Source organism: Strix aluco, chromosome 2 (assembly GCF_031877795.1).
Source record: "Strix aluco isolate bStrAlu1 chromosome 2, bStrAlu1.hap1, whole genome shotgun sequence".
In the NCBI taxonomy this organism is placed as follows: Eukaryota; Metazoa; Chordata; class Aves; order Strigiformes; family Strigidae; genus Strix; species Strix aluco.
The window spans coordinates 67,229,959-67,242,974 of NC_133932.1; the positions used below are offsets into that span (position 1 = coordinate 67,229,959).

Consider the following 13,016-nt stretch of genomic DNA (forward strand, 5'->3'; position numbering starts at 1 on the left):
TTGACTGTATTTCTCCTTGCATCACACCTGTGGCAGGTGGTTTTAAATTCAAAAAAAGAGGAATAATAAGGGCCACATTCAGCAAAGAAGTCTATCTAGGCATCTGAAAGTCTATCCTTTTAGAGTTTATCCTTTGGACATATCTAGCAGGATTTCCCCCTGAGTTTGAGAGACCCCTACTATGGTACTTGAATTAAGAGCAAACAAGCTGCCTCTGGGGATCAAGCGAGATCTTAGCTGAACTGATTTACTCTTTCATAATTCATAATATGATGAGGAAGAGTGTGTTTCTAGTATTAGGTGATCAGGATGCTTTGAGGTGAGGCTATACCAGAGCTTCCTAAAATAGGAGCTCAGGACCTGATTCTACATGTATCAGCTCTGTCCTGTGCATCACAAGGGGCTGTTGTGGGGAACTGCTGCCCACTCAGGTTCTCTCCTCCACAAAGTCATACCTGTTTCACTGTGAGGCCTGGGGAAGTCCCTAGAGAAGTCCCAGGCGTAGCCCTGAGTGGTTAGGGAACTTAAAAAAAGTGAAAATATCTGAAAAATCTTTAGATTCAGGCAGAAGCTGTGTAAGATTGACACTGAGGAAATTAGCAACTAACTTCTGTCTTCTTGGGGCTGTGAGCTAAGGAAGCTCCAGGGGAACAAAACAGAGTCTGAATCAGTTTGGTTAGACTGCATTTAATTAAACCAAAGCATCACCCTGAATTCTGACTAGACGTTTCTGGTTTGAAATAAGTTAGAAATTAATAATGCCTAAGGGCAAGCCAAGTGATGTCTTTAAGTTTATGTAATGAACCAATGTTTTCCCTTTAGTTCTTTGACCATGTGAAGACTGGAATTGAAGATGTGTGTGGACACTGGGGTCACAACTTCTGGAGAGATAAGTAAGAATGGCATTTAAAACTCTTTGTTATACAGGAGTGGCTGAACTGGCTCAACAGCAACAAAGGAAGGCTGTTGGGCATCATATTTCATTTTCAGCATTTTATTCTTGAAAGCAGATAGTTGTTTTTAGAATGTGTGCGTTACAAAGGGAAAGCAGCAAAACAATGTCTTTTTACTAAACCACAAGCAAGTAGAACAAAATCTCCAGCTGGGAAAAAAGGCAGCCCTCTGATCCCAGGGTAAAGTATGTTACCTTCTGAGGGTGCTTGTTGTCTCCCTGTTTCTGACTGTTTCAGAGCATTTCCTATATGTCTGCTGAGCCTTTCATCCCATCCAGCTTTCCTCTTGCAAATTGCATGTCTCTGCAGTGTTAAGTGAGGGGTTAGTTCCCTATTTGATGGGAAACATACAAAAGCTTTGGGGCTTTCTCTAGAAAGATCAAGGTGCTGGCTGGTATGAGGAGCATGAGAGATCCTAATGGCAGGCAGCTCCACAGTTCTTGATGGTATTATTTAAGACTTAGTGTCAGTTAAGAAGATTACCACTGGCAATACCTGAATAATTCATGTTTTCACTTCAGCTGCTGAATCATCATCACTGGTTTGGATCTAACTCCCTTTTCTCAGAAGCACACTCATTAACACCCAAATCCTTTAGACCCAAAGGGTGGGCATTGCTCATTCAAGAAGAATTTAAGTGTTTTATACAAAGAGGAGTATCACCTGCAGAAAGGGCTGAGAAGAGCCCTCTCCAAATGTCTTGAGGGCAACACAGTAAGGACACTCTCCTGACAGGTGCATGGCATGGGTACAACTTTCCTTTACTCAGCCTGGTTCTCCAGTCTGTGTGAGATCTTTAATTAATAGATTATGGAGCAAAGGAGGGTCCCACCCCTTCATGACCTTCAGACCCAAATTCAAGAATAATTTCAGAATGGCTGGAGGGCAAAATATTTTCTGACAAACAAAATAACCCCAGCTGTAATCAATATTTTTTCAATAAGCATCCAAGAGGGTTGCAGTTGCTTTAGAGGAAGGGAGAACTTCCAGAGGTTTACAAGAGCAGGCTAAAATTTCAAAGAAAAAGCAGTCGGTGCAAATGTAGACCTTTTGTTTGTTATTACAGTAAATATTTAATGTTCTCTTTGTCTCAGTGAAAATGGACAATTAAAAATAATATTGCCCAATAACACAGAATACCTAAAAGTTAAAAGTTGCTGCTAGGGAGACTGTCCATTAACGTATTAACCAAAACACAGGTTAAGACAGGTTAAGACTATCTATCTGAAGCAAAGATGAACTTGACCCTTTGTTATGTTACTCAGCAGTAGGTTGTTAATATGAACAGACACATTCCCAGGGAATAAACGCCTTCACAATTTCATTAACTATGGTATATTGGCTTTCCTTAACTATGCACAGTAAAAATTAACTGGTTGGGTTGGTTTGCCTCACGTACAGGTTTAAAAAGTTTGACAATAAATACCTGCGAAGACTTCTAATCCGGGAGAACCAGCCCAAATCCAGCATTGTTTCTTTATACAAGAAGCTGGAAATCAAACATGCTATTGAGATGGCAGAGAGTGGAATGATAAGCAAGGTCCCATCGTCGGTGTCTCTCAGGTAAGGAAGTGATGCCAGCGTGGCCAAGCATTTCAGCTGGGTCACGTAATTTATTTCACAGCCCAGTCTGTAGGCAAGATAATCACTTCGACTTAGGACGCTCTGTGTCCAAATGTCACCTGAACAGTAAGTGGATACAAAACAAGAGTGTTTTGCCTTCAGCTCACACACAAAGCACTTGGTGAGCTGCGCTCGTCTGGAGCGTGTAGTTTCACAAGGGCAGCTGCTTATGGGAACATTGATTTGCCATGTAGACTGGAGATGTATTTGAACCAGTGCCTGCCCATCTGCTGCGAATAGCTACAGGGGAAGCCTGAGGGACATTTTGAAAAGTACCTTAATCAAATTTACAATTTTGTGTAATTTATATCAAATTTCGGAGACTGAGTTTTGAGCCTTACCACTGACTCAGATGAGATCAAGATTTCATTCCTACATGTTACATTTTCACCTGTTCTTTGGTTGTTTTAAAATGTTGTTTCCAACACTAACAAAGGAAATAGTACAAATGTAATTCCCAATCATAAAAATAAAAACATTCTTCCTCGCTCTCTCTTTCCTCTATTTTCCTTTCTTTATCTTGCCACAGTGACTATCATGAAGGAAAGATAAAGCCGCTTTCTCCCACTGAAATGGAAAACATGCGGGAAATATTAACAAAGAATCTCTACCAAATACGACATCGAGTAAGGATGAAGTTTTGCATACTTAAATATCCCTACTGATTACCTCCCTAATGTATCTTTGGGCTAGTATATCTGCTGTACCATAGAATAATAATCAATGCTGTTATTTACTTCTATTGCCTATGAATCCATGTCCTATCATACATACAGCAACATATTCATACTCCTTTATGTAAATAGCTTAGTTGATCTTATACTATTGATAAAGTTTAATGTTTTTGTCATATTACCTGAAACTTACTTATATTATTTAAAAAGGATTGTAGGTGCACACTCAACCCAGCGTTGTCCACTTATATCAGTATTTTGGTCGCTTCATGATATGGGATTAGATTTCCCATTTGCCTCCAGTTGTGAAGTTGTTTGTATTAACAGCAGAGGTGATGACCTGGAAAAATAGTGAAATAAAAGCAAAAGGACATTTCACATTTACCCTCCTGTGGCTAAGTAGTTTGAATGCCCGAGCCCTTGGAAAACATTCAAAAGTGGAGCAAGCTTCAGCTTGCTGGAGGTAAAAATTACTTCCTCCTAGGTGACTCATCTTGCTGCTTTCAAATGTATGCCCTCTCTTGACATATTGACTGAGGTAGTACAATGTGGGGGTAAGCACTGTATTAACCCAGCTTTTTCTAATTTCTCTTCTATTACAAATATCAGCAGGTTAAAAACAAACAAACAAACAAACAAACAGGTGCTTGTGAAGCAGATGACTGAAGAAATGCTGGCATAATTTCTGTTCTTGTTCTTAATCATCTGCGATATGATTTTGTTCTCAAGGATTTATGATGCTTATTAAAACGTTAAAGCAAAAAGGCTGTTTTGCACTGTGCATACAGTTCAACACATTTGACATTATGATTTTCAGAATGTGACCATTGCTTTTATATTTCAGACAACGTCATATAACCGACATAGCCTGGCTGCAGATGCAAATGAAAAGCAGGCCAAAGAAATTCTGATCCGTCGCCGGCACAGCCTTAGGGAGAGCCTGAGGAAAACGAACAGCCTGTCAAGAGAAAGACCGGTACTTGCATTTTGGTTGTTTTATAGAAAGCAGTTCTTTGTAGCTAAATGTCATGCAGAAAAAATTCTGAAATGTAAAAACAAAAATCCTGAATTTGAAAGACAACTGCACATATAATGTCACTTACACCTTCTGTTGCACACAGGGGCCCCTTAATTTGTGTTGACCCTTTCAGCAAAGCTTCAGTCTTGTAGAACGTGATATGGGAGTGGGATCTACTGCTATAATTTTATCTCAGAGGAACTGAACAGGCTGTACACAGTATATATCTGAGGAATGGTCAGTATTCTCTATCAGTATTTTGATGAAGCATGGATGGTTGGATTGAAAATGACTTTCAGGTAGACAAAATACTTACAGTATGCTCCAAAATATGGGAAAGAGAACTTCTAATTGAGTCAGTCAGAGTGAGACCTTCATCTGAAAAATGTTGTGGGCTCTTTAGTATTTATAAAATGTAGTCAGGATTTTAGGTTTTGACACAGAATAGGAAAACCCCTTCCACCTACAAGAAATGCTGTGGTATGATCATATTTGGCTCTTTGAGGCAATCCTGCAGTATTTTCACTGTAAACTTCAGACCATGAACAGAGCACACTGATTCAGCAGGGAAGCTGATCCCCCAAATCACCTTCCCATTTTAGGTATCAGGGAAATGAATTATTCTATAAATATGTATTTTCATATTACAAGAATACTTAGTGACTGTTGTCTTCATTGATACAGTTGTCCTTCAGCAGCTGAGGCTGGAATGATGTCTCCAATACGTACTATGTCTTATTTGTGATCATTACCAGGGCTACTGTGGTGTTAATTGTGACAATAAGTTTGTTTCTGAATGATTTTTCCCCTCTCAATCACAGTTATATATGTTGTCTTTGTCATACAAATAAGTGATTTACTAGGTGGAATAATAAAGAGATTCAGCAGGATTGAGACATTGTCGGGGCAGGGAGAGAAACGGGGTGTCTTGACAGTTTTTTAAAATGCACAGGCTCTAATTTTAAAAACAATTATCCTTGGATGAATCCACCACAGACGGAAGCATAGTGGTCCTGAGCAGCACAACAATATCCAAAGAGGAAAAATCTCTTATGGAAAATAGATTTCCTTTCAGGTTCCCTTTGAGTGTGCAATAAGCAGAGGAGAGCTGATAGACTATATGAGTTTTAAAAAATCTTTCTATCAAATGTAAGAAAGGATGCCCTTGAGAAACTTTTGAATTTTAAAAAAAAGCAACCTGTCCTGGAAAGTACCTCTCATGTTCCAGGAAGTATGAGGTGTGCTTTGCTCCCAGGGCCTTTAGAGCTTAGTCTTGGGAAAACAAGGATTTTATGCCCTGAACTGGTAAATGATCACGCTGGTGCCTAACTTCCCCGTCCACTTCAGTGTGACTAGTCAACTGTATAAAGTCATTTATATGTATAAAGTGCTTGCAGGATCAGAATACAGATTAGTTCTTGTGCCCAAGCTTTGGTCTCAACCTAATTTTTGCATCTGACTAATAAAAAGTTTCAAATGGGAGTTGCATGAAGTGATGCCATGCTTGCAACATTTACCTTCCTTAGGAAAACCTGTACAGGTAAGGTTGAGGTTAGAGCGCATACATTTATTAACTTTGATCTCAGAGGGCATATCGCTAGGCTTTCCTTTGATTAAGCTGCTTGAGATTACTCAGTCTTTACCTTAGTTAGCACAGACCTCAACCAGCAATCAGCGTTAACTTGAGAGTGTAGCAAAAGATCACATATTAGCTAATCTCAAACTACTCTCCAGCCCTTTAGCTACATAAACTCGTTCAAGCCTCAGTCATGTACCTTAACATACATTATGCAGGTACTTCAGTCTGCAGCAACCTAACATTTCTTATATTTCTTTGCACGCAGGCTGCTGCAAATACAAAAAGATTCCTTTCACTTCCTAAAAACACAAAACTCCCAGAGAAACTACGAGTGAGAAATAAAACATCTTCCAAAGGTAATGAAAAATTTTCTGCTGTCTCTTACTGTGCTGCAGTCATTTTACCTACATAGAAGGAAAGTTTTTCCAGGGATGATGTAGAGAAATCAGCATGTTAATTTTCAAATAAATATTAAATGTTTTACATGCACATGCTTTAATTCTAGAGTTAATACCTTCATAGCACATTTCTAGGTGTTGGATATTTAGCAGGGGTCTTAGAGCATTAAAAGTGATGGGTACTAACGCAGGTATCTGAGTATAAAGAAATGCCACATCAAGCAGAGTCTTGTGGGGCTTTCTCAGTTCAAATGTCATAGTGGTGTCGTCCTCCCAGCACATCTCCTTATGTGAGCGAGCAGCAGCCTGAAACACTTCTGCACCAGAAACACTGCCATGACTCATTCTCCTTATATTTATTCCATAATGTCCAGATCTCCCTCTTGGATTATAAGCCTGTTTGGTTTCTTTTCTCACTGGGGTCAGAGTAGAGGACACTGCTCTGAGAACCAAGTCAGAGAGGAGAATGAGGACATGAGGTCTGGTTTATAGTTCTCATGAAGAACTTCTCAAAATGCTGTGGTTTACAACCAAAATGTCTTTTTTTTTTTTTTTTTCCCCCTGCCAAAACTCATAAATGTTTTATGTTGGAGTTGAATTCTAACAAAAAAAATAATCTGGAAGAAGACAACCATTTGATGTGAAAACTTTGCCCAATTCTATATATTACTTTTGGTTATTACCGGTTGCATTACCATGCTTATACCATGCATTTCCTTTCATGACAAGCAACCATCAAGATCTCTTGCTGGGAAGATGAAATCTCTGCACAGTTATTAAAATGTCCTGATCCCCACCCCAATTAGTTTCCCACTCTTCCAAATTAATTTAGCAATAGACCATGTTTTTGTTAATAATTACATCTTTGGTCTCCTGAATGTATAAGAGGATGCCTTTTATTCTGTACTTATGTCTGCAGAGGTCACCTACTGTCACCTAGAATTAAAGAGGAAATGTGCCTCCAGATTATTCAATTGTCAAAAAATATATTATTTGACATATTAAAGGGGGAAAAAGCCTGCAAACACAGTCTGATGAAGACCTTCCTTGATACATATTTATCTGGGTGAATGGACAATTATGTGGTGATATATTTTGTTGACTCCTTCCTCACCTTTTTAAAACAAATAACATGTAGGCTACTAATGGAAGTTGTTCTTATGACAGTTGCACAATACACAATTCTTTGCTTTGATATAGTTAAAACACCATATCTGAATTAAGTTTAAGAACAAATCTGAGGCATTCATAAATGATGGTTAAAATGATTACCAAATGACTGAAGCATGCAAATCAATTTAAAAGACGTCTGCTGGGGAAAATATACGCACATGTACACATCCAGAAAGCTTCTGGCTTGGTTTACCTGGTAGCAATTACTTAAGAGCATTTCCTGGGTGATTATGCCAGCCTTCTCTTGACCATTTTCTACACTGCTGTGAGAGGGTGAAGGAGTCTGCAGCACTTGTAACCTATGAGATTTGCCCTGTGCATTTTCTTTGATATCTTACATTTAGGCATATTAAGGACAGGATGTTTCCTCCCATCTGTACGTTGACCTTGGGAGATCCTTTGTTCAGTGGAGTACTGGTGCTTCTTTTCCAAAGTCAGGTTTCCGGAGTCCCTGTACATATTGTGCTCTGCAAATGCCTCTCAGATTAGATTTCATGGGATGTGAGAGTGAGAAATCTCATTTTTGTATCCTGCTTGGACGTGAGCGAGGACTAGACCCCAAGTAGCTCAGAGGGAGAGAGGTTTTTCCCTGTCCAGAGCCAGAACTGGGGAAATGTCAACTCAAACTGGGGGGCACTTGGCAGTTAAGGAGCAGCTGAGTGAGGGCTTTCTAAAAATCACAGTTTTGAGGGGAGGGATGTTTGTAAGTCAAATTTATCCTCTGTCCTGAGAGAGTTAAGTGTCTATTACAGGGTCTAATCAGAAAACATCGAATTTAGGAAACATGAGGAATCTTTCTTCTATGGCTGCTAGTGCTCAGTGTGCTGTTATTCGAATATTCCTGAAACAGTAATGTTATTCACCTAAAATTTTAATTTTGTTTTCAAATAACAGTGGGTGACAGCAGTGACTCCGAGATGGATGCCGCTACAACAGTGCTCAATCTAAGACCCAGAGCAGGGAAAATCTTGAGAGAGCAGAGACTGAGACAGCAGAGGCCACCGCCTGATTTTAGGGTGGAGTGGAAGAACGAAGTTGATGGGAGCCAGGGTGGACGAGGAGAGCCACAGGAGCCAAGTGCCTTGCCTCAGCCATCCATTGGGTTCAGACAGCCATTGCTGACGAGACCAAGATTTGGCACTTTGAGCAGGGAAGATATGACTGCAGACCATGGATCAGCAAGACCTACGCCACCACCACGGTTAGTTAGGCAGGCATCGCAAGGGGAAAGGCAGAGAAATAAGCCTGAGAACCAGCCGTACTGAACATAGCAAAAAGAGAACTATTGGTAATAAACCATGGACATACTGAATTAGGATTCTAAACTATCTGATCAGACTATGGGATCCATTAAAAAAAAAAAGCCTCAATGTGGATCTAACCACTTCCATTTGGGCAAAGTCAATGCCATTAACTAAGTGAAAGGAATACTGGCAATTGCAAAGCTGAAGACATAAAAAAAAAAAATCTTTTATAAACAACTTATGTCAATGCTTTAATCACTTTATTTCCACTATTAAGATAGGATGGAAATGTGCCTTATCACATCATCTCTTGTGGAACCAAGTCATGCAGGTTTAATACCCAGTTATCCATTGAAAATCATTGTTGAAAATCCAGTGATGAATGGATTCGTAAAAAGAAAATTGTATCATTTCAGCTTTTATTTATAATCAAATAATACTTGTTTTAACCAGAGCTTTAATATGAGTAACACTGAAAATTGCACAATGCACCTATCATATAGACTTTGTAAGAAGAATAAATATATTCCTGAAGCCCAGTTTGTTCGAAGAACTGTGATGCAGAAAAAGAGGACAAAGAGAAGGAACAAGCTGTAGGAGGAGAACTGCAAATACAGTTTATAGAAAGGAGTTGTAATAGAGACAAGACCTGAATAGCTTGAATTTTTACTTTCTGAATTTTTGGCAATATGTTACCTTTGAAAGGTACTGAGGATCACCAAAGGAAATCTGAATTACCTTGACTTTCACTAATGTCAACAAGATCTGTGAGCACCTAGCAGGACACCAGAAACCCTAAAAAGAAAAAACTTCAAGTGGATAAATAATGCTCTTATTCAAAATCGCTCTTTGCACCTTAGTTTCTTGGATGCAGTGCAAACACAGCGGTAGAATAGTTGCAGAGCGCTGCACATAGATGAAGCGAGCAGTCTCCTGTTTGAGTCAGGGACCACTGAGACTCGAAAGCTCGTTCACTCACAGTTGTGACCATGGTCAACTTGCTTTACTTTTTGTTTCCTCATCTGTAAAAGGGGAAAGATAATCTTTTCTTTGTCTGAGCTATGCACTCCAAGGAACAAATATGTTCCATCTTATTTGTTTGTACAGAAAAGTAGCACAGCGGGGCCCTGGAATCAGTTGAAGTCACTGTGCACCTTAATAATACTCGTAAGAAACACAGACTTCTTCATCCTAGCATAAATGGCTGCCATTTGAGTGCATATGGGAAGGGAGGGTGCATTAAAATAAATGATACTTAACTGTAGCTCTCAGGAATTTGCACTTTCTGTCCCACATAATCTGTCTTAAGTTTTGAGCTTGCTGCAGCACAGATACACATTTCAGTGCAGTGCAGAAATAATTTTCATTCTACTTGTTACAAGATTGATGACGTTCATTGAAGAATGTACACTGTGAAATCATAACTTTTCTTTTTCATTAGTACATTTCTAAATCTGTGGGCAATAAGATTTTTTTTTTTTAATTTAAACTTGATTTGAAAGAACTATTAAAAATCAGAATTTCCTTTTAAAATCATAGGGTAGATTTATTTCAGAGGTTCGTGGACAAGGTTGATAAATTAGTTTTATAAATGGGGATTTAAGACTTTCCTTCTTCTAACAGCTTTTCCAAAATATTTATTTCCCGTATGTATTTGAAATGTTAAACCTTCCTAAACTCTTTTATTGGCACAGGTCTTTTAGTCTTTTTCTTCTGTTTCAGCTATGGAGATTTCGCTGTGTGTCAAATGCAAAAGCTAAGCTGCAGAGGGATGGCTATGTGAACCTTAGAAATCTCGGTCAAATGGTCATGGCTATTCTCAACAGATGATTTTTGTGGAATCCTTAGGACTTAGCTATCCTTTAATGATCATCTCCTGTGGATTCAAACAAAGCCAGCAAGCTTTAAAAACAAGTTTGAATTTGTCTTTCAACAGGAAAATATGTTTCAACAGTAAAATTGTCAGCGAGTACTCTGTCACTGCATTATTGGGATCATGTTTGAATAAGAAAGAATCCCCAGTTTGATTTTAGTTTTGAAACCACATCCTCTTGCAGATCAGCCTGCTTAGATTAGGTGTTTTATATCTGACCAAATAAATAAATGTGAAGTGTTGCACATCAACATTTAGTTTACTCCCTGTGGAGCTTTCTCATTCATGTGCCGGTAATGACAAAGTAATGGGCTTGTATCTGGGGAGAGCTGCCTTTTTTTTCAAATGATTGTAATTTTTTGTGGCACAATTTTAAATAATGCAGCTTTCAGGAACCTTAATGCCTTTCTGGTTGTGCATTAGTACAGTGCATGCTCAAATCATTGGTACTTAAAGTGGGTGCCCCATTGTACAAGCACATTGAATTGAAGGTTGTTTTTATGAAATATGGTCTTAAGCTCTTGGTGCTTCAGAAGATGCTAGCACATTGTTACCTTTCCAGAGCACTTTGAGATCCACAGAATACAAGCATCAAGCCAGATCTCCAGCACGGTTACACTAGGAAGCAGAATCACAAATCTCGTGGGACTCTGTCTCCTTGCAAACGCTCTCTCCCTTCCTCCCTCCTGCTCCTCCCACCCCTTTCAGGCTCTTTTCCCCTACTGCTGGGTCAGACCCTCATCATCTCTGGGAACTGCTTTCCTCGGTGTTCTCCTTTTCAGTAGCAATGACAGCAGCAGGTGACACAGGCTATGTCCGAGGTAGCCCTTCTCCTACAACTCTTGCTCTGGTTGGGGTCAGAGGTCTGCCTTTTCCTATCTTTTTTTTTTTTTTTTTTTTACCTTTTCCTGCAAAGGGAAAACACGTTCAATAGCACCTTTGATCTTTCTAAAAGGCCCATCTAACTTAGCTTGCTGAGACTTCTTTCATGTTGTATCAAAGTTTGCTGGAGAACGAAGTGCCCAGTAAATCTGTCCTCGAGCACCATCTGATGGGGAAAGTCATGTATTGGCGGGACACGTTTTTCACTTTTTCAGGAAACCACATCTTCAGCAGTGACTGGGATACTCGCCAAATTCACACATAAATTTTTTGTTTCCAGATGGACTCCCTAGTACACTCTGTAGTGTTGATATTTTACTGCCTTGGTGAGGAAGCACAATGCCCAGTTTTAGGGACAGTAGGGAAATATTTATGTTACACTCTGAATTATGGTTTTCTGAGAATTTCCCCCTTCAGCTGCTGAGAGACCTATAAATTGGAAGTAAATAGGATAAGAAAGTAGGTATAGCAAGGGCTAGAGAGTAGATAGACATCCAGGTATCTGTTTTAAGCAGGTATTTGAAAGAGAAAACAAGAATAATTTGCTGTAAGAGGCAAAATGTAAGGGCTGTCCTACTTGCTACTAAAGTATAATGCAAGCTCCACTGAAACTACAGGTGTTCAACAAAAGAAAACCATGCTGCAAAACAATTCAGAAACTTGAGAATATCCTTCTCTGCTGAAGCCACATAGAAATCACATAGAGAAACAAAGTTAAAAATTTGGCCAGAATAACATGCATGCTGTTACAGAGTATCTTGAGGTCTCTGGGAGCAAACACACTGCACCCTGCACCACCTTTTTCAAGAGATGCCAAGTCCACCAATTCCAGACACCAGCAACATTTTAAGGCCAACACTGCAAGAAATGCTTCAGCTGGTCACCATTTCCAAAATTGTTTTAAGTTCTGACAACATCCCCCAGCTCCTGCAGAAAAAATGAAGGATTTTAAAATTGGCTGGAGGAATGCTTCTTGTATACAAGAGCTCTGATCCTATAAAAATATCCTTGTGAATATGCTTAAAACATGGCATCTGCAATACACAGCCCCAGCCAGGCCAACAATAGATTGGAGGCTCAGGCCAGAAAACATGATGGAAAGGGTATCAAGTCCAAGCATGAGAAGGAGGAACAGCTTTAGGATGCAGTAGAGAGAGAAGTCATGGACTACCTGATTCAGGTGCTATTTAAATCTGGGACAGACAGGAGGACTAACAGTCCTTTTTTTTTTTTATTAGCCCACATTTTAGCAGATCATGATATAACTTGCCCTTTCTCAATAAACCTGCAGCTGTGCTTGACACTGTCAGTTGTGGGAACAGCAGTGGCAGCTGTCACAACTTTCAACTCAGAGAGTTTCATCTCCCTCTTGGCCTATTTATTAGACAGCCAGCTAAATGGGGAGCTACTTAAAAAATAAAAAAATGCATGGCAGCTTAATTCTCTGAACAAAAACCTTAGCATTTGGGAGTGTTGCATTTAAGGTGACGAATTAATTTGGTAAGAGATGAATCCCCTTGTGTTCTAGCCAGTCCTCAGAGAGTAGAGGGGCTAGGGGTGGCTGGATCCCTCTTGGATACCGTGCTGAGCTACTTGAGA

The 13,016-nt window shown here is 39.5% G+C and overlaps 1 protein-coding gene across 1 annotated transcript in view; it reads left to right on the forward strand.

The window, feature by feature from the left end:
• The window catches only part of SLC9A2 (solute carrier family 9 member A2), a 32,691-nt gene extending 21,905 nt beyond the window's left edge, over positions 1-10,786 (forward strand). The window contains exons 7-12 of the mRNA XM_074815133.1: positions 823-893; positions 2,355-2,516; positions 3,106-3,202; positions 4,095-4,226; positions 6,113-6,203; positions 8,313-10,786. Of these exons, the coding sequence (XP_074671234.1) occupies positions 823-893; positions 2,355-2,516; positions 3,106-3,202; positions 4,095-4,226; positions 6,113-6,203; positions 8,313-8,683 (924 nt within the window). The 3' untranslated portion in view covers positions 8,684-10,786. The remainder of the gene's footprint in view (positions 1-822; positions 894-2,354; positions 2,517-3,105; positions 3,203-4,094; positions 4,227-6,112; positions 6,204-8,312) is intronic.
• Positions 10,787-13,016: the final 2,230 nt, after the last annotated feature.